General features: G+C 44.0%; 1 protein-coding gene across 1 annotated transcript; it reads right to left on the bottom strand.

Moving 5' to 3' along the window:
• Window positions 1–9,920: 9,920 nt before the first annotated feature.
• On the bottom strand, window positions 9,921–19,976 carry LOC308369626 (seipin-like). Its single transcript, XM_080844127.1, has 10 exons — window positions 19,796–19,976; window positions 18,717–18,755; window positions 18,221–18,477; window positions 17,526–17,601; window positions 16,197–16,340; window positions 11,922–12,059; window positions 11,421–11,518; window positions 11,019–11,148; window positions 10,529–10,625; window positions 9,921–10,298 (listed from the first exon to the last, which is right to left on the bottom strand). Exons 3-10 carry the CDS (start codon window positions 18,475–18,477, stop codon window positions 10,009–10,011), a joined length of 1,230 nt encoding a protein of 409 aa, XP_080700253.1. The 5' UTR covers window positions 18,717–18,755; window positions 19,796–19,976; the 3' UTR covers window positions 9,921–10,008.
• Between the last annotated feature and the right edge of the window lie 296 nt (window positions 19,977–20,272).

The following is a 20,272-nucleotide window of genomic DNA, read 5'->3' as shown; positions in this document are numbered from 1 at the left end:
TCAAAATAAAGTCAATCAATGCGAACTAATTGAACATTACCAGATAGTGGCGTTTTCCAATTTCAACGATCAAGATTTGTGCACCTGTAGGATAGCGATACCTGGTGCGCACTGCGTGGATCGACCGGCTGTGTTTGGTGACACTGACAGTTAAATAGCTACGTCGATATTGCGATGGCAACGAAGAAGTACACAATTGCCAGTGAGTCTATGGGGCTCCAACTGATGCGAAGAAAAGGACTGAGATTTTAATAATTCCATTAAATATGTCATGAATTTTTCTGTGAATATATTATTTGTAAATGATTTATTCTAAAGTTGTAAATCTCATCGGTAGTTTACTATTTAAACAATTTCAAATAATAATAATTTAATACTGTTACACTGAAAGTTGCAATAGCCTACATTTAACAATTCGTTTCACACTCACTATCACAAAGTCTCTCTCAATTCGATCTATCAGCTGTATAAAAAAAGGAATAAAATATCAAATCTCATCACAAACACTAGGCCTACCAGTCAAATAGGCGTGTTGCTGTGTGATTGTGGGAACAGGTCCACAGTCTACACCCTTCCCTTTACGTGTGAAATGTTCTCAGAAGTTCAGTTCAGTTCCTGACCCCAGCAGGCTGATCTTTTCTGGCGTTAGTTGCTCCTGCCTTAGCGGAACTCTGCTCCCTGTAACTACAGAGGTCACTGTGTGTGGCTCATCCTGTCATCCTGCTCATACTGCATTTCCTCAGTCTCGCAGTCTCCAGCCAGCGTCTGCCAGTCTGAGCGTTCCAGGCCGCTGCCCCGGGTTTGCCTGATGGCCTCGGCCAGGAGCCGTATGAGGGAGGTCAGCCCGATGAGGTACCCGTCCTCCCGGTTCCCCTCGGCCAACGGGATGTCGTGCTGCAGGCGCACCCCTTCTGGAGTAGCCGTGGTCTTGCCAAAGTCGATCATCCAGACGTTAGCCTTGCCGGAGCTGTCGTGGACGAAGAGGAGTGAGCTGCCAATCATCTGGGAGGATGTGGGAACAGGACAGAAGACATGAGCAGACAAGCTGTGGGTTGGAGAGTAGATGGATAGGCAGAGATAGGATGTAGAGAGGGAGGAGGACAAACTGTCCAAAAGAGAGCTAGGGAAGACTACCCCCCTACTCCCTATCTCCTCCATGCTCCTCCTGAAGAGGGCAGTGCTCACCTCATGTGTGCGGAAAAACTCAGAATCCCTCAGGGCCTCCCTCAGAGCCTGCAGTCTGGACTGGTACGCCCTCTGGTGGACACATACCGCATGACTTAGTGTGAACCGGACATATTTGCATTGGCAGCCAAAACAACAGCAGTACACATTGTACCAATCCCATTTGCACAGCGTGGGCGGAGTGCAAAAGATTTAAATGACTATGCTGAAGTGGGGGGAAATCAAACAACCAGTTACCATATGCTGTATATGTGTAGGTGAGTTTGTGTAGGTGAGACTAGATGAGATAGATGAGAAATCAATGCACTGAGAATGAAAGATCTTGATAAAGGACAGATAAAGAATGAGAGATGTGACAGTGTGTTTGTGTGCAATAGAGAGATAGAGGGAAGAATGGGTGAGGGTGTGGAGAGGGTAATGACTAAATTGGAGGAGTTTTATGCCCCTCAGGAAAGGGAAAGAGTGTATGGGAGTGATGATGAGGGGGGAGAGTTAAAGATTGAGCAGAGAGAGAGTTAGTAACAGAGCTAATGGGAGAGCTAGACAGAGAGGTGAATACCACAGACCAGGATGTGGAGTTTGCTCTTGGTGAAGGTAAGGATGGCATCTATGAGTTGTGCTAAACTCTGGGTCTTATTGAAGTCCCGCAACACAGTCCCATTTTCGAGCTGACAACAGACACACACACAAACATACAAACACATCACACACAGATAGCAACAGTTAGTTTCCATAAGCCTAATGCCTCACATCATTTTTAATCATGTAAGTATGAGAGTGCCTCAGTGTGTGTGTGTGTGTGTGTGTGTGTGTGTGTGTGTACATAGTATATAATTATGTATATGTATGGGTGCCTTTATCACCATGATGCCTTCGATCCTAAAGCCCATAGTAGTGGTGGAGCTGACTGTATCTCTCCACTGCATGTACCGCAGCTTGGTCACACCACCCTGAGCGTGTTCCTCCTCCAAGGGCACAGATGGATCTGCTTTCACCATCTTCTGGTACAAATCGCTCCGCAGGCTGGGGCAAGTCCTTGCCTTGGCTATCTCCTCTTCCAAATACGATCTGAGGGCAAGGCAAGACGAACACAAAGACGTACAGAAAGAGTTACCCTCTAAAGGTCGGAGAACAGGAGAAGGAGAGGAGAGATGGACAGATACAGTATATAAACGAGGGGGGGGGGGTGCAGTTAGAGTAAGTAAGAAATTGACCTCACTGGCCAGTCTGACTAGTCTGGCAAAGAAGTGCAGGGACTCTCTACCTGATGTCTACATCTCTGTCAGTATTGTCTAAAGCTTCTCTTTAGTCTTGCGGGGTGATATGTGCATTTGTGGAATATGTGTACATTACAATAATGGTATATGCATCTGGAAACGAAACTGGGGAAGTGTGACCTAAATATGGGGGAAACTGCCTACAATTTTTTTTTTGTGTTTGCCTGTTTTTCAAGTTTCAAGTCCAACAAATTGTGATGGCCATGTTAAAAGTAGCAGCACTGACACAAACAGAAAGCAAAAATGGTGCTTCCAACTTTTTCCGTACAATCTAATGCCACCAATCTAATGCCCACATACACACTGAAACACAAAACACTAATCATAAGTGGATGATTCTTGACAAGGTGTTTAAAGCTTTTTGCAGAATTGCTGGTAGCCTTACAGCCCTCTCAATTTAGATCCTTGAATATACCTCCTGCTCCTCTCTCTCTCTCTCTCTCTCTCTCTCCCCCCTCTCTCTTCATCCCTCTCTCCCTCTTTCTCTCTCTCTCTCTCCCCCACTCTCATGATGGTCAGGCCCCTTCTCCTCTTCCCCTACCGTATTCCCATCTTGCAGTCCATGATGACGGGGTTGCTGAGGCCACTGAGCAGGTCTTCCAGCCGCAGGTAGATGTTGCCGTTGCGACTCAGAGGCCCGTAGTACCGAGGCACAAAGTCCCGCAGAGCGTCTGACATCAGCAGGGTGAGACACGCCCCCTCTGACTCACTCCAGCGCTTCAACACCTCACCACCCTCACTCAGCTGGAAGTTACCTAACACACACACACACATAGAGAAAGAGAAAAATATATATGTCTATATATTCATGTTCATATGACATTAGTCTCAGAAACACAGTTTCACACAGTCAGGTGTGGACATAGTCTAAATACACATCTAGGCACCCACCCATGCACAAACAAGCATGATAATTATCTCTCTCACACACACACACACACACACACACACACACACACACACACACACACACACACACACACACTATGGGAGGTTAAATTAGTTGTATTAGAGTAATAAAAACAGGGTAAAAGCGTCGTCTGGCACTGCCCCCGGTGCAAGCAAGGCAATCCAGACTATTCTCAGTTGTAGTTCCACGTTGGTGGAACGACCTGCCTAGCACTACCAGAGCAGGAGCGTCCCTCTCTACCTTTAAGAAACTCTTGAAGACCCAACTCTTCAAAGAGCACCTCCCTTCCTAACTGGCACCTTGGCTTAACCTGCACTTAAGCAGTAACAGGCCAGCACTTCTTTTTTTATTCTTTCTATGTCGTTTTATAAGCAGCATTTATTGTTACACCAGGTTTTTAATGCTCTTAGCTTGATTGTTCTCTCCCTTGTACGTCGCTTTGGACAAAAGCGTCTGCTAAATGACTAAATATAAATGTAAATGTAAAAGTGCCTGTGATGGAGTATGTAAGTGCCTGTGTGTGTGGGCCTGTTAAATAGGTGTAAGGGCCTGTTTAATAGGGTGTAAGTACCTGTGTGGATGGGCCTGTTTAATAAGGTGTAAGGGCCTGTGTGTGTGGGCCTGTTAAATAGGGTGTAAGGGCCTGTGTGTGAGGGCCTGTTTAATATGGTTTAAGGGCCAGTGTGTGTGGGCCTGTTTAATAGAGTGTGAGGGCCTGTGTGTGAGGGTGTATGGGCTTGTGTGTGTGCATGGTTATCATACCTTGATGGCCAGCAAGCTGGACCCAGGAACTCTGCCTGCGCTTGGACCACTGCATCATGGTCAGGAAGGTCCTCCACGATCGACACTGCAGAGGAGGGGGGAAGTATTGGGGTGAATGTGAGACAACACAATGTTACAAGTGAAGTGTGAAAGGTTAAAGGTGAGAGAGCAGGTAGAGCCCAAGACATAAGGTGCGAAGTAAGTGAGGCTGTATAGAGCGCTTTAGACAATGTACCATCCCTTCTGACAACCATTGCAGTCTTGGGGTGGGGTGAGATGGTGGTGGGGTTATGCCTCTGCTAAATTATCTGTTGATGATGATTAGGCTTGGTGCCTGAGATGTTTTCTAGAAGCGAACCTGAGCACAGAGCATGTAGCATGTAGCATGTAGCTCAGCATGTGTTATCCCTTTTTACAGTCACAGAGCATGTAGCATGTAGCTCAGCATGTCATCTCTTGCTAGAGTCACAGAGCATGTAGCATGTAGCTCAGCATGTGTCATCTCTTGTTTCAGTCACAGTCAGTATCACAGTCACATTCTCGCCACTGTTAATGTATTCTGGAGATATTCTCTGTGGAATTGATTTGATAATGGTTGTGTGTGCAGTCGATGTTTGGTCAACACAAACTCAGTGGAACTGGGTAGTGTGTGTGTATGTGTGTGCAGTGTTTGGGGAGCTACTTTGAAGGCATAGCTTTGTAAGTTACCAGTTACCCCACATGGGAAGAAGTTGAACTACAGCAAATGGAGAAATCTAGTTTGGTTAACTAAAGATACTTAGAAAAAGTAGTTAAAACTACTTTTTAAGATACATGCAATGTAGCTACAGGGGATCCAAAAATAATAATAAAAAGTCACATGCCAGCAGAAAAGTGGCACTCAATTGACAGGTTGTACATAAACAAACAAACAAACAAAAAGAAAACCTCCATTATTCTTGGCAAAATCAAAGGAATGTCAGCTTTGCTTTTGTATGCAATGTCCACCAGTCATAAACCTGACTTCTAGGAACTTAGCCATGTAGCTTCAAAAATAGTATGCGAACTTGTGAACATTTGTTAATAAATAGCAATAATCCATACTTGTGGCTAATTGACACCTACTATATTCAGGTTCCCTTTACAGTACAGTACAGTAAAATAATAATACAATTTGGTAAAATTAAATAAAAAAAAAAATCATTCCCTTCCTTTTATGGCCCAGTAGATAACTACACAAAAAAACGAATTTAACTACTTAAATCATTTTGCAAACAGGAATGTAACTGAACCACCAGCAAACGACTGCAAAATGTAGTTTAAACTACTAGTTTAACAATATGTAGTTCACTACTCCCCAACACTATATGTGTGTTATGTGTTTGTGGCTGACCTGGGAGTAGTGCAAATATACAGTTGCTCCATATCTTCACCAGCACACCTATGCAAATGCCTTATTCAAATCAGCCCGGGTCAAGGCTCTCTTTCAAGCCAAATGCAAATCCAGGGACAGGGACACAGAGAAAGAGAGAATGCATGTGTGTGTGTGTGTGTTTTCTTTTAAATAATCAAGTGTTATAGAAGTAGGCCTGGACCAGAGAGTCCATATCAAAGGTGATACAAGATCTTAGAAAGGCAGAGGCTCTGTAATAATTCTGACAATTTCAACTGGATGGGAATGACCATATAATGCTACAATGATAGCATTTCTTGAAAAGTTTCACCAGACCCAGCTACTGGTGGAGTACACTCTCTTCCTTCCATGTGCAGTGCACACACAATGTCACTGTGTGACAGGGATGTCTTTGGGAGATTCCATTGTCTTGGCTGATAACAGAACCCAAGGAAGTTGAGGACAGTCTGTTTTTGTTATGGCTATCAGATTGTATACTGTACCAAAGATATTCGATATAACAAAATCGTATTACTAAACAGAAGCTTTAACCAATAAGGAAAAATCCCAATGTTTACACTGTGAGGATCTGAAGCACAAGGCCACTGGTAAGACACATACTTGTGTCAAGTCCCACAGGCCAATTGGGTAATATGCATTAAACAAACAAATCAATTAAATGAGTCAGATGACGTTAGGAAGCAGTTGAGGTAATGCATTTCCTTACGGCCTTAAGGCCATCCTGTCCTGACGTTTCATGGAACACAGAAAACTGTTTGTTGAAATGGAGAGTTCTGGGTGACAAGCCTAGCTAACTCTCTAAGCCACCTCTGTGAACCATCTGAATGGACTTAGTGTCATTGCAGCATTGAAGACTCCACAGAACTGCTGTAAGTCAGTACACCCAATCAGACCTGTTCCTCTCAGTCAGCATCTCTTACAGCTAAGGGCCCAACCTGCTGCCGACCTCCATGTTGTTTTCAAACTAAACCTGGAAACATGGTGCAGTGGGAATCACCTTACTAAAGAGATTCAAGTGAATCATGAAAGTATTGGAAAGTACTATTCAAATTGACCTAAGTGTGATTTTCTGACAACTGATCCAATAGCATTAGTGGTGTAAGCCTAAGGCCTCAGCCTCATATACCTTCACATGCCTATAAACACACGTGGACACACACACACACACTTATACAGTACATGCAGTCACAACACACTTGCAGATTCACAACCACAAACACACACACACACACATGCTCACACTCACCCTCTTCATGATCTTACTGCGAGCATTCGTTTCCTCTCCTTCGCTGAACACTTCGTCACTCTCGGGAGATGAGCAATTGAAGGAGGAAGAGGAGGAAGAAGAGGCAGACGAGTGAATCAGCACGTGGGACAAGATGTGCTGATGGGTTACCGTCTCCTTCCTCCTCCTCTGTGCCTCTCCCACACTCCTCTCCTCACCTCTCTCTCCCTCCTTTTCTTCCTCTCTGCTGCCGTCTTTCAGCACTTGTTCATCCTGGGTCGACATCTTTTCTCCTCTCTTCCACCTCATCTCTCGTTCTCTCAACATCCTCTCCTGGCTGCCGCTGCGTGGCCATCCTGTCCTCTCTTCGTTGCACCTCTCCTTCATCCCTCCATCTCTAAGCTTCCACAGGTTTCTCCTCTGCAACTTCTTTCTCTCCATCCACTGCATCTCTCCTTCTTTCTCCCTTTCTCCTTCTTCTTTCACTTCTGCCCTTCCATTTTCCTCCTCCTCCCCAAGTCTCTGGCCTTCCTGTGTGGAGTGGCCTGGGGTTGTGTGTGATGTAGCATGCGTCCATGTGTTTGTCTCCTCTGTGTGTGTTGTGTTGTGTGTTGCTGATGTATGTGTTTGTGGCAGTTGTGCTGTGGTTCTGGTATCAGCAGGTGTGTGTGTGATCTCCCCTGTGTTTGTCGGTGTGACCCCTCTGATGTGCCCATATGTGTGTACAGTGCCCGGTTCCTCCTCTACAACATCAGCCCTAGGGGAGAGCACAGCCTGTGCCGACTGCAGCCTCGGCTTGGCTCTGGGTCCCTTCACGACAGGGGCGTAAAAACCTGACATTTCTTCTTCATGAAGGTGTCCCTCTAACAAACAAACAAGTCCTCCTTTTTCTGCATCTGCATCCGGCGACTCTCTTTCTCCTTCTCCTATACTCCGTTCCTGCGGGGCCGAGGGAGAAGTGGTGACGTTCATTTTTTCTTCACCAGAGACTTACAATGAGAGCAGGTGGTCTGCTCCGCGGCTTCCCGAAGGTGTCATGAAACGCGTTTTGAGTATCCACAAATGCTTACTCCTTCACGCAGTATGAGAATGCTGCTAGGTGAAGAATTATATACTTCCACTTCACTTCAGTGTTTCTACCAAAACTCCCAAAACGATTCCACACGAAAGTATGTCAGCCTCTGAGTGCGCTTCCACTGTTTGCTCTCCTGTAGCCATGAATGATGGCACCTCGGCGAAACCAGTCCTTCTGGCGTATGACTGGTCCTTCTGATGGTCTGCTTTACATGCGGTGACGTGAGACCACACGCACATGGCGGAGGTTTCCAAAACAATTCTGGCCGCGTACTTTCAAACCGACACGTGCGCGCACACTCTAGATGTCAATCCTTAGTGACAGCGCATGAGGATCATTCCGCGGGTAGTGTGACGCATATTGACGGGAGGGATGACACGATGACATGTTCTTTCTGCAGTCTGCAATGTTCTGCAATTAAGGCGTCGTGCACACGAAGTCTAGTTTGTTTGCATCCGATCTGTTCATAATACCGATAGCCCTATCATACATACGAACACTCTCTATCCGCACCTAATTTTAGGCTAATTAAGCCTAATTTGGAAACAAATTATTAATCGATGTCAACAACTCAGCAGCCTATAGCCACTGTTGTTTGACAATAAAATAAGCCCCACATCTTTGAACACAGTCACCTTTACACCTCTTACTCTCAGGCAGTTTATTTTCCACATGAGTGCCTCTAGGGTGTGTTTCATATGTGTTCCTCTGTGTGAATACCTGCTTTTGTTTACAAACAAATGATCTGTTCCGTCGCGAACGCTCAGCAGACAGGGAGAGTGTGTGTGAGAGAAAGCGAGAGAGAGAGAGAGACATGTTAATGAAAATCAATGCAAATTAAGGTATTATTTTCCACATTCAACCCGCAACTGCGCCCGAGTTTCATGCGAACGATCATGGAACTGAGTCACTCTAGCCAATGAGGCGTGTGGACGGAGCAGAGACCATTCGCGAATAACAAGACAGAGAGCCAGAACAAAACATAGTTTAGGAATAATTTAATGGTGTGCTTTAACAGTTTACACATACAACCATTAAGAATGCGTACAGGACACACTCGACCAGTCCACATATGTTTACACATATTTATCCACAGACTTTTTCTAAGTAACAGCACAATGTAGGCTTGACTAACAGTAAAGCAAACGAACACGTATTGGAAGAAGTCAATAAATAAATCATATTCAATGTTTAAGTTTATAAGTCCGCTAAGTACTGTAATTTAACTGCGTATTTGAAATATGCTGTATGAACACAGTTGAATGCGCTAGCTCAGCAAGAGCTTTTGGGATTAATGGGAATGCTAATCCATATCTTCCTCCAGGTCTGTATATTACCTTCATCATATAAACTTGCTTTTCCTCGCTTTGCATGGAATAGGCGTTAAGCTGGCCTCTGCTAACAAAACCCAAGATAAGAAAATACTAAGTGAGCAGGCTGTCAGAATGTGTCATAAAAGATGACAGAAGTGTGTGAGTGCAAATCTTTTAGGGAACTGTAATCCAGGGCTGGACAGTTTTAGGACCCTTGGATTTAATTTAGATGCAGTGACTCCCAGCATACCTGGATCTGGGCCAGATCGGTTTCCCGTGCTGGCCTCTATACGTATTAGGGTCAGTAAGGATGAACCGACCCAGGTCTTTCAGTACCACTGTTATTTTCTAATAAAGTTGGCATGTTATTTTAAGTCAGCTATTCGGCACTGATAACACATATCTGTCCTCTCCATGGGCTGTCTGTGCAGATACATTCTACTTCATTTGTTCAGTTTATTTGTTTGGGAAATAGTGGTTGGCCTATCAGTAACTGTAATAACACATTCCATATTTGCAACACATGAATAGTCAGGAGAAAAAGAACATCAGCCATTCCATTTCAGTAGGCTTCCCTCACCTTACTTTCAAATATACAACCTATTTTAACTTTACATCTCTCTCTTTCTCCATCACACACCCCGTTTTTAATCTGTTTGCATGTGTGGCTGTTACACAAGTGAAGTGTGTGTGTGTGTGTCTTGGCTCTTGTGTCTATGTGTTATGCATATGTGTTTGCGTAAGGTATGCATTACTCTTGTGTATGTGAGAAACTGTCTGTGTCTATGTATGTCTGAATGCGTGTGTGTCTGTGTTTGTTTGTGTTTGTGTGTGTGTGTTTGGCTGTGAATTGTGTGTGTGAGAGAGATCAGGAGATGATACAGCCGTTAGCCTGTTGCTGCTCTGGGTCAGCAGAGGCCTCTGGGATACTGGAGGACTCCTCTAGTTCAGCCTTATTCTTGCCGGCCATCTGCTGCTCCTCTTCTGTTTTCACACAGAGACCCTCCTCTCCCACCTCCTGATCCAGCTGCAACCCTGGCGCCGGCTTAGACACCCCCGCTCCCTCAGGAATGGACTCTTCCAGGACATCACAAGCTCCTAGAGGTGGGTCACTGGACTCCAGCAATGGTGGGGTGTTCATTTGGTAGCACATCCCCTCTGTTTAAACATGAAAAATTAACACTGGATCCCTTTATTCAGCTGAATTCATTACACTGCCCTTTCTCTAGCCACCAGGGGGAGACAGTAAGTGAAAACAGAAAACTGAGTGCTTGCCAGGGTGTGCTCACCTGTGCAGACCTAATATGTTACCCAGATGCATACAGGTGTTCTGTCTAAAATGGCTGCATTGAAGTGTCCAGATGTACTATGTAAAGCGTGCTGCTCACCTGTATAGCTGTCACTTAGGTCTGCAGTGATGTCACTAGGTTCTCCATGGACAGGCCCCTCCCCTCTGTTGTCCCTCATTCGAGATCGCGGTCTTACCTTAATTTCATACACATACGTACACACAGACAGGCACACAGACAGGCACACAGACAGGCGCACAGACAGGCACACAGACAGACAGGCACACAGACAGGCACACAGACAGACAGGCACACACACACACACACACACACACACACACACACACACACACACACACACACACACACACACACACACACACACACACACACACACACACACACACACACACACACACACAGATATACATGCAACTTGTTCATTTGTGCTCATCTGTTCCTTTCAAATGGGTGTATTGTTCCATAAGTGCAGTAGCCAGCTACACAGAATTACGGAGCTTCACGTGTGTCTGCAAGTGTATGTGTACAAAAAGTGTGCAAGTAAGTGTTTGTGTGTGTGTTTGTTTACTCGCGATCGTGACATCGGTACATTCCAGCTGTATTGTAGTGAGCTGAAGAGGATGATGACGGTGAGAAAGGCAAAGTTCCAGGTCACACCCACCATAGCGGACAGAGCAGGGTATTGGTACAGCACATATCTGTAGGCACGACAGACACACACACACACACACACACACACACACACACACACACACACACACACACACACACACACACACACACACATGTAATCAGGCAAAGAGAATCATAAACAAATATGTCTGTGGCACTAGTATATGTTCAATAAGTCTTTGTGTACATTCCTGTATTCAGATTGCAGATGGATAACTGGTGTGTGTGTGTGTGTGTGTGTGTGTGTGTGTGTGTGTGTGTGTGTGTGTGTGTGTGTGTGTGTGTGTGTATGCGTTACCTGATGCCACTGAAGTGGGCATGTATGTAAAGATGTGCTGAGTACACCTGCACTCCGCGGGACTGCAGTTCAATCACTGCACCTGTAGTAGGAAAATACTGACACCAGACCACAGGGAGGGAGGGAGGGAGGGAGGGAGAGATATACAGAAAGAGAAAGAGAGAGAGAGAGAGAGATAGAGAGAGACAGAGAGAGGGAGAGAGAGAGTTAGAGAGTAAAACACATATTGGAACAGAACAAGTGTTAATTTGTGAGTATAACAGTGAACTTGTGTGCAGTATGTACTGTGTGTGTGTGTACGTGTGTGCCTGTGTGTGTGTACGTGTAGGTGAAGTTGTACGTGAACGTGTACGTATACGTGTACGTGTACGTGTACGTGTACGTGTACGTGTACGTGTACGTGTACGTGTATGTGTACGTGTACGTGTACGTGTAGATGCGTGTATGTGTACATGTGTGTGTGCATGTGCATCAGTGTGTGTGTGAGTGCATTTTGCTCACTGAGTTCTCTGTGTACTCTGTGAAAAGCTGTATGTTAGCCAGCTGCTTCTGTTCAGTGGCTCCACTCAGCAGCAGAGGAGACAGCAGGACTGTGGCCATCATCTGCAACAGAACCGAGCGGTAGTGCAGCATGGTCTGCTAACAGAGATATGTAAGGGAGAGAGAGGGAGAGTAGGAGAAAGAGAGGGGGGAGAGATAAGGGGAGTAAGAGAGAGAGGGGGAGAGAAAAAGAGAGAAAGAAAATGGGAGTAAGAGAGAGAGGGAAATGAAAGTTGGAAAGATAAAGATATAAGAGGGAGATATGAGAGAGAGAAAGAAAGAGAGAGAAACATGACAGAGGGAGAGGGATGAGAGGGAGAGATTTATTTATTTAGTGTTATTACACATATTGCATTATATATATATATATATATATATATATATATATATATATATATATATATTTATTACACGGCTCTTCTTAATTCTGTAGAATGCTCCATTCACTTGAATAGGGCTTCCCAACGTTCTGCGGTCAGTTATTAACCGATAGCTGACCGTTGCTATGCAATAATGACCGCTGTCAAGGAAAGTGGCCTTTTTGCCTCTGATTCACATCTTTTGTAGCACTCCGCAAGTAGTCCGGTAACTTGTCAATGGAGTTTCAGCGGACGGTTGAGCAGCTGTGTTCTAAAGAATGTTTGTTAAATGTTTTAAGTTCAACGTCTTTGACGAACTATTTCTCTGCTTTCTCCGCTTTTTAATACTAATGGTAACAAATAAATTGTAAAGAAAACACACTGTGTGAAGTAATTTTTTCGTGTTGGCAAGTAGCCGTATAATAAGCGGGATAATGTATAGAACGCCGGTCATTTCGTGTCGGGGTGCTGTTCGCCCTGTCGGGGATTATACTGGCGCACCAACTAACGCGCATAAATTTGGTTCAAACAAGTTGAACAACAAACCACAGTGGCACAGTGAACATGAACAAAGAAGCTGATGAGACCGCGTTGGTTGGCTCAGTGGATGGGACATTTTGTTACAAAAAACTAACGGATGGAGGCGTCGATAAGAACATGGTTCAGTGCAAGCTATGCAACAAGGAATTTGCATATCACCGCAGCACATCGAGTATCACCTCAATGCAAAACATATAGCAGCTAGCGTGGATGTTAAAGGCATCTGCAGGGTTATCCAACTCACCTCGTACGACTTCACGAGAGATACGCCCTTTCTAATCGGATGATCGTACGACTCACCTTTACCTGCATGGTTCTACGAGGGGCTGTGGAGATTACCATCGGTTTATTATGTTACAAGGCCATTACATCATCATCAACAACAGTACAACTATAAAATAAGAAATCGTTTGTTTTTATCCTGTGTATTTTCCGTTAATGATCAGAGGCTGTTGTTGTGAAATGAATTACTAACGACAATGACCAAGCTGGATTTTATTGCCGAATATTTTCTATTATTATACCACACAAACAGTTCTGCTTTTTTACGTCTACAATTCAGGTTCTTTTACAATTTAATCATTTACACTGCATGCACTGCTAGCTCAAACACAAAGAGGCTGTTCGAAAACCAAGAAATGTTTTTTATTATTGCTGTAATTAGACGACGTCTCCCTATGCTTTATATGCGGCGAGAGCCACGATAGATCAAGGAAGAAGGGAGATGTTGGTATGCTGGTGCCCTTCATCATTTTTTTTTCATTTTTACAAACTTGTCCCTGATCTTCCTCCAACTCCTAATGCACTCCTGGACCTCCAGCCCCAGGTTCCCAGCGATTTTTTTAAAACGGCGGAACTGTCATATAGGGAACGAAACAGGAAACGTGATTTTAGCCAGGGGTGTCGGACAGCTCAGATCAGATAGTGAGAAAATTCAAGCGGTGCTCCAGAGGCCATCCGAGACCCTCGGATGGCTGTCCGAGGTGCTCAAAGGTGTGGTCCCACTTCAAGGAGGGCGTTTTAGGGCGTGCCTCGGGAGATCGGAGAGCAGGGTCGGATAAGTATGTGGGGGCCTTAAGCCTGACTCTGGGTACAACCCACACACAACCCACACTCCACCAGAGATGTTTTCTAACAGTCAGTGATGTATATATATTCAGACTTTTGTATATATATTCAGAGTTTTGTATATATATTCAGACTTTTGTATATATATTCAGAGTTTTGTATATATATTCAGACTTCTGTATATATATTCAGAGTTTTGTATATATATTCAGACTTTTGTCTATATATATTCAAATGTTAATTTCCTGAACGGCATGCCATAATATATATATATATATATATATATATATATATATATATATATATATACATACACACTTTACAGTTTATTAATTTGACATGTCCAGAGGAGGCTTTATAAAAGGGGAGAAAGGACATAAAAGGGAAACAAGAAATCCAATATAGACACAGGTATAATACATTAAAAATACAGGTGTCTATGCAAGGATATAGAGATTGTAGAGGCTTTTTAAAATAGAAAAGAAAATGGAAGGGAGATATGAGAGAGAGAGATGGAGAAAGAAAGAAAGAAAGAGAGAGAGAGAGAGAGAGAGAAAGAGAGAGAGAAAGAGAGAGAGAGAGAGAGAGAGAGAGAGAGAGAGTGAGATACGTACATACCATTGAAATCCTGAATAAAGAATTATGCAAAAGTATCGTCCTGGGAAAAGCTCCCAATGTCCGTTCAATATTCAAAAACGAGCCCTACATTTCTAGAATCATATTGAAACAAGTGACCTACTCTACCAGGAGTTGAACCCACAAAAGAGTCCTCTCTGCCTACTGATATAATCTAATGAGTACGGCAACCTTGAAAAACGGACCGGAAGACGTAGTCAGGATAACTGGAGTTTTTTCAGAGTAGAGAAACCCTCTAAGCGTGTTGCTCAGAGAATGGCTTACCTGACTGTAGAAAGGTATCTGGCATTTATACCATTCAGTCAGGTAGTCACTACTTGTCCTGAGGCTGGGAAAACCGTCAACCACTCAGGTCATTACACCACGACCACCTCAGCCTCAAGACGCATAAACAGAAAAATGTTGAAAGAAAAAGAAAAATACAGAGATCCCTGGACAAAACTAATACAATCCCAGAAACATATACATAGAAACAAAATAGAAACATATTAGGCTCTAAGCAAACAGTACACTGTGCCAACCTACTTCACCACAGTGTCAAGTAGTGTTCCTTCATCTAAGTGAACTAAAGAGACTCCCGGCTCAACTGGGAGAGGGAGGACTGCTGTAAACTGGCAGAAAGATATGTAGCAGCCTGCCATGAGCTCCACAGCTCTGTGAACCCCCTGTCCCACATGGCTGATACTAAGTGTTTACTTAAGCAATAAGGTTCGAGAGGCAGTACTGTATCGTCAATAATGTACTTGTTCGAGGGAGTTTTTAGGCCCGACGCGCAGACTTTCAGTAAAGACTTACAATACTCTGCAACATTCGTGTAGCACAGAAACAACTAACCGAGTCAATGTACACATATAAAAAGTCGTGTAGATAGCTTAATTCACATGAAACATTCCCCACAACACGCCGCCATCTTGGTTAGAAATTTCTTTTTGAGTGCGCACTGATATGGAACGCTCAGGTAGATGAAAACAGGTCGTACAGTTACTATATCGTTGATTAAGGCACACCCCGGAACTCACTCTCAGAATGGTGGATTCCATCTACCTGTGTTATAATTCCATCTACCCGTGTTATAATAATTGATAATGAACTTGTTATATGCTTATATGGTATGATACTGGCTTACCGACCCTCCATAGCCCCTCGTGTTCCGCATACCCTTTGCACTGTAACTGCTTATTGTGTGTTTTATTTTATTTCATTTATTTATTTATTTATGTTTATTACAAGCATATGTAGTTTATGTCAATATGCTTTGGCAATGTTGTATTGTATGCAGTCATACCAATAAAGCCATTCGAATTTTACATGAGTCATGAGAGGGGATATGTTACGAAATTTGTTCACACTTGGCAGAGCAGAACCTCTTTTTTGAACTATCAGCAGGCTACTGCAAACTAGGCATCACAGTGTGTGTGAGTGTGTGCGTGGTGTGTGTGTGTGTGTGTGTGTGTGTGTGTGTGTGTGTGTGTGTGTGTGAGTGTGTGCGTGGGTGTGTGTGTGTGTGTGTGTGTGTGTGTGTGTGTGTGTGTGTGTGTGTGTGTGTGTGTGAGTGTGAGTGTGAGTGTGAGTGTGAGTGTGAGTGTGAGTGTGTGTGTGTGTGTGAGTGTTAGTGGGTGTGTGTTTAACTCACAGAGCGTGCTGCTGTTTTGATGATCTTTCCATCTCTGCCATATGAAGACATCCTCACCATGAACATCCCTAAATTTTGATTGGCTGGTGACTCTGGCATTTCCAGTTCAAGAGAGATCTGATAGGGTTGCCCATAGGTCATTACCTACGAAGGGTAGGACAGCACATACAGATAAGCCATAGTTTTCACCTGTTTGACAAAAGGGCAGTGTGCGTGTGCATGTGTTATGGCAGTGGTGGTCCGTCAGGGCCTTCAAGGCCTTCTCTGCTGGCCTAAACATCATCAGAAAATAAATGTAATAAATACATTTCATTTTAATATTTTCTTTTCATAAATATGTATTCAATTATTCCCCATAGTCCATTATCTTCATTTCATAGCTTCCAGCGTTGTTAATTTATGTTAGAGCTTTCATCCAATCATATTTCAGCTATCATGTGTTGCCACGCTCAGAGAAACCTTCCCCGAGAACAGAATTCTTCCCTGAGGCCTTCAGAATTCACATTGAAGGCCCGTGTACATCTGATTGGTTTTCACAACTGGCTGTTTCAGTTCATTTAAGTTGAATGAACTGAAACAGACAGTTGTGACAACCAATCAGATTTCGAGTTGGCGACACTGGGCCTTCTAGAAGGGCCGGAAGATTTCTTTCCTCGCGTTGAACGTGACACGTAAACGTCCTTTGATTGGATACTGAGGCAGACCGGTGCAGTGCTTCAGTGCTCAGTTTAGCTGGCTAATGCGAAAACGACGTACATCGGTTTCAATGCTTATTATGCTAGTTGTTTCAATTGGTAAGACTAAATATAATTACATTAACCAACTCAAATAAACTAGTTTACACCAACTTGATAATTCCAGTTTTTGATACAATTACAACGCCATTTTCAAGACGTAACTTTCAAGAAAAACTGGATATCGTGAGGATGGGAAGTTTAATGAAACTGCTTTGCAGGTGGGACAATGCGATGTTTAGTGGACAAACTTGTTTAAGCTCTCATAGACTACTTTCGGTGGACTTAATTAAACTTTGTAGACTAATCCCTGAAAATCGCCTTTTATTTTTAAGTTGTGACAGTAATATCCAAGCGATCATATAACTGAGAGTTTACTACTCTGTTGTACTCGACTATGTTAAGGTGATGCAATGCTCACTTATACTGCCTTTCTGTATAAATATAATGGTTCGAGAGCCATGGCGTCATAATGATAGTATTAGGAGGTGGATTCACTCAGTTTAACATCGTGTAGGACATCGCTGAAGGCCCAGTCGTGAAATGCACGGACCGCCACTGTGTTATGGTGTACATGTGGATGTGTGTGTCATACCTGATCCTTGCTGTTTCTTAGTAGAGAGACGTTGGCCATTGGAAAAGAGCACACAGCAGACGACTGACAGTCTGCACTGTGGAGCACACACAAACATACATACACACATACATACACACACACATACACACACAGACAGCGTGTATGTGAAAGAAAGATGCTAACATACAGTACACATGAATACACATACTGTACACAGAAACATGCGTATCATGATTCAGCCCAGATTATCATTATCCTGTCACACAGTCAGCTTCACAATTCAATCATGAAGCAATGATGAGCATTTGGCCCAAGGCTTTTGGGAGTTCTCTTGCCAAACAAGTTTATGCAGCTAGACTTATCCACATAATCATTCAGCAGAATCATTCAGCAGGCTGTAATTTGGAGGCTATGGTATGACAGCATTGGCAGACAGAATTTCTCCATTGGTGATCCATTTCCTGTTACTGCTCAGGTAGTCACTGTTGAGACTCCATACTGCAACTATAGGTCAAACACACACACACACACACACACACACACACACACACACACACACACACACACACACACACACACACAGGGAGAGAGAGAGAGAGAGAGAGAGAGAGAGAGAGAGAGAGAGAGAAAAAGAGAAAGAAAGAAAGGGAGAGGGAGAGGGAAGGGGAGAGGGAGAGGGAGAGGGAGAGAGGGAGAGAAAGAACAATTCTCACCTGTGGTAGAAGTGGACAGGTGTGGAGAAGCTGGCTGTTGGCATGTATGAGTAGTAGAAGCTGCCGTAGAGGAACACAGCCACCCAGAGCAGCAGGGCCAGCAGGCATAGCATCACCCCTAGCTGCAGCGCCCTCTGCTGGGCACGCAGGAACAGCCGTCTGAAGGACTCCAGGAGGCCACGCAGCAGCACCTCCACCTGCCCCACCAGATCTACCTCACTGGGCTGCTCCTGTGTGTCAGGCCCCTGGAACTCCATCTGTGGGGTGGGATGGGCAGACATGAACAGTCACACGCACACACACACACACACGCGCGTGCACACACACACACACACACACACAAAGGTTAACATCTGAGGTTTTCTCGCTGTAACACTCAAGGATAAAGGCACGTGACAACACACACACACACAGGACATAAGATAGATCCCAAAATAATGGAGTCGTGCATGGCGCACAAATACACACACTTATGGCATCACACACCCAAACTTACCTCTAAGAGTTGTGTATGTAGGCTCTGATGAACGAGAACCTAGGGCAAGACAAAGACATTAACTCAAAAGTGTGTGTGTGTGACGGAACTGCAAAATAGCTATTCTACTGTTATTTTGTATCATTTGTATCTGTAACTCATACCCTTGGTTGCGTACTCTGTCTGTTTCCTGAATGGTATAATTACCAACATATTCTACAATCAGGTAGGCCATTCTCTGAGCAACAGCTGAGAGGGGTCTCCACGCTGAAATAAACTCTTTAACTTTGGCGTGCTCATTGAAATTCTAACATGTGTGTGTGTGTGTGTGTGTGTGTGTGTGTGTGTGTGTGTGTGTGTGTGTGTGTGGTGTGTGTGAAAGAGGGACAGAGGACATTAAATAGGAGAAAAAGACACATTAGTGAGACAGATAGTTGTGTGATGTGACAGAAAAAGCCTGTCTGTGCGTGTGTGTGTATGTGAGTGTGTCTATGCGTGTGTGTGTGTGTGTGCAATGAGTCAGACACCTAATGGTAAGTTAGAGGCTGGGCGAAATTATAAGTGAAAGGCTAATACTGAGAGGGAGGAGGAGCGGGGAAGTGTGTGTGTGTGTGCGTGTGTGTGTGTGTGTGTGTGTGTGTGTGTGTGTGTGTGTGTGAGCAGCTCTTTGGCCCATAGCACAGTGTGTACAGCATGTGAGAGTGCATGAGACAGACTAAGCTCTGATACACTAACGCAGAGTGAAATTATTCAGACACACTCTCACTTTCTGGGGAAAGTCTGTTATGACGTGACTAAAAGAAGACATTAACAAATAAATGCAGGCTATTATTCAGACTATATTCAGAAGTCTTGTCAAAGTTGTTGGCCTTCTTGCAGTAATTGTTGTTGTAAAGCTGTTCATATAGCCTTGGCCTATGTGTCGTCGAGGCTGATGTCCGATAATAGGTCTAAATCTCATTTGCAACAATTCTCGCTCAATTTCAGTAACTTTGGCTGAGTCAACATAAAAGTTATTCAGATATTTAACGGCAACAGTGTAGCTTGAGCATGAACTAGGGTTCGCTTCTCAAAGTGAAAGAAAGTAACGGTCTGCTTACCCTTATTCTCCTTAAGGTGACCGTGTTGCCTGGATCTCCGTAGCTTATGGATTGGCGTCCGATGTGTCCCGTTGTGCGCTCGGTAGGTCCGCTTTTCACGACTTTATGATGTCACCTTCACGCTTTGTTATGTTGTTTGATCCCTGACTAAAGGAGTGGTCACGCATACTGCTTCAGGGTGGAGTTCATGCCCACTTTAAGAGGAATATAGGAACCAGAATAGCTAGCCTATGATAATTATCCTTTAGCTTTCGTGGTTAAATTCAAAAGAAAAGCTGACTCCTCCTGTGCGTTTCAGTAAGACGGATTTGATTTCGCCATGTCTGTTCACTGGTAAATGAATCAGATGTTGAGAAATTGTTTCATACATGGGCCTACTGCCATTTTTTGGCCTGGAATTTTAGTGTCTTGAGAACTGATCAAAAAGACCAGCCCCATAGGCCTACAGACCTGCTGAAATATAGACTGTTTTCGAAT

Source organism: Sprattus sprattus (assembly GCF_963457725.1).
Source record: "Sprattus sprattus genome assembly, chromosome: 8".
NCBI classification, from domain to species: Eukaryota; Metazoa; Chordata; class Actinopteri; order Clupeiformes; family Clupeidae; genus Sprattus; species Sprattus sprattus.
The sequence above is the reverse complement of the archived record's forward strand: the minus strand, read 5'-3'. Positions and strand labels throughout refer to the sequence as shown.

Bases quoted from the DNA above. Each gene is read 5' to 3' on its own strand.
- LOC308369626 (XM_080844127.1), bottom strand. From the start codon at position 18,477: ATGGAGTTCCAGGGGCCTGACACACAGGAGCAGCCCAGTGAGGTAGAT. The intron at 16,341-17,525 runs GTATGACACACA...TACCCTTCGTAG, and splicing joins TAAGAAACAGCAAGGATCAG to GTAATGACCTATGGGCAACC. The intron at 11,149-11,420 runs GTAACGCATACA...TCGTGCCTACAG, and splicing joins GCCCACTTCAGTGGCATCAG to ATATGTGCTGTACCAATACC.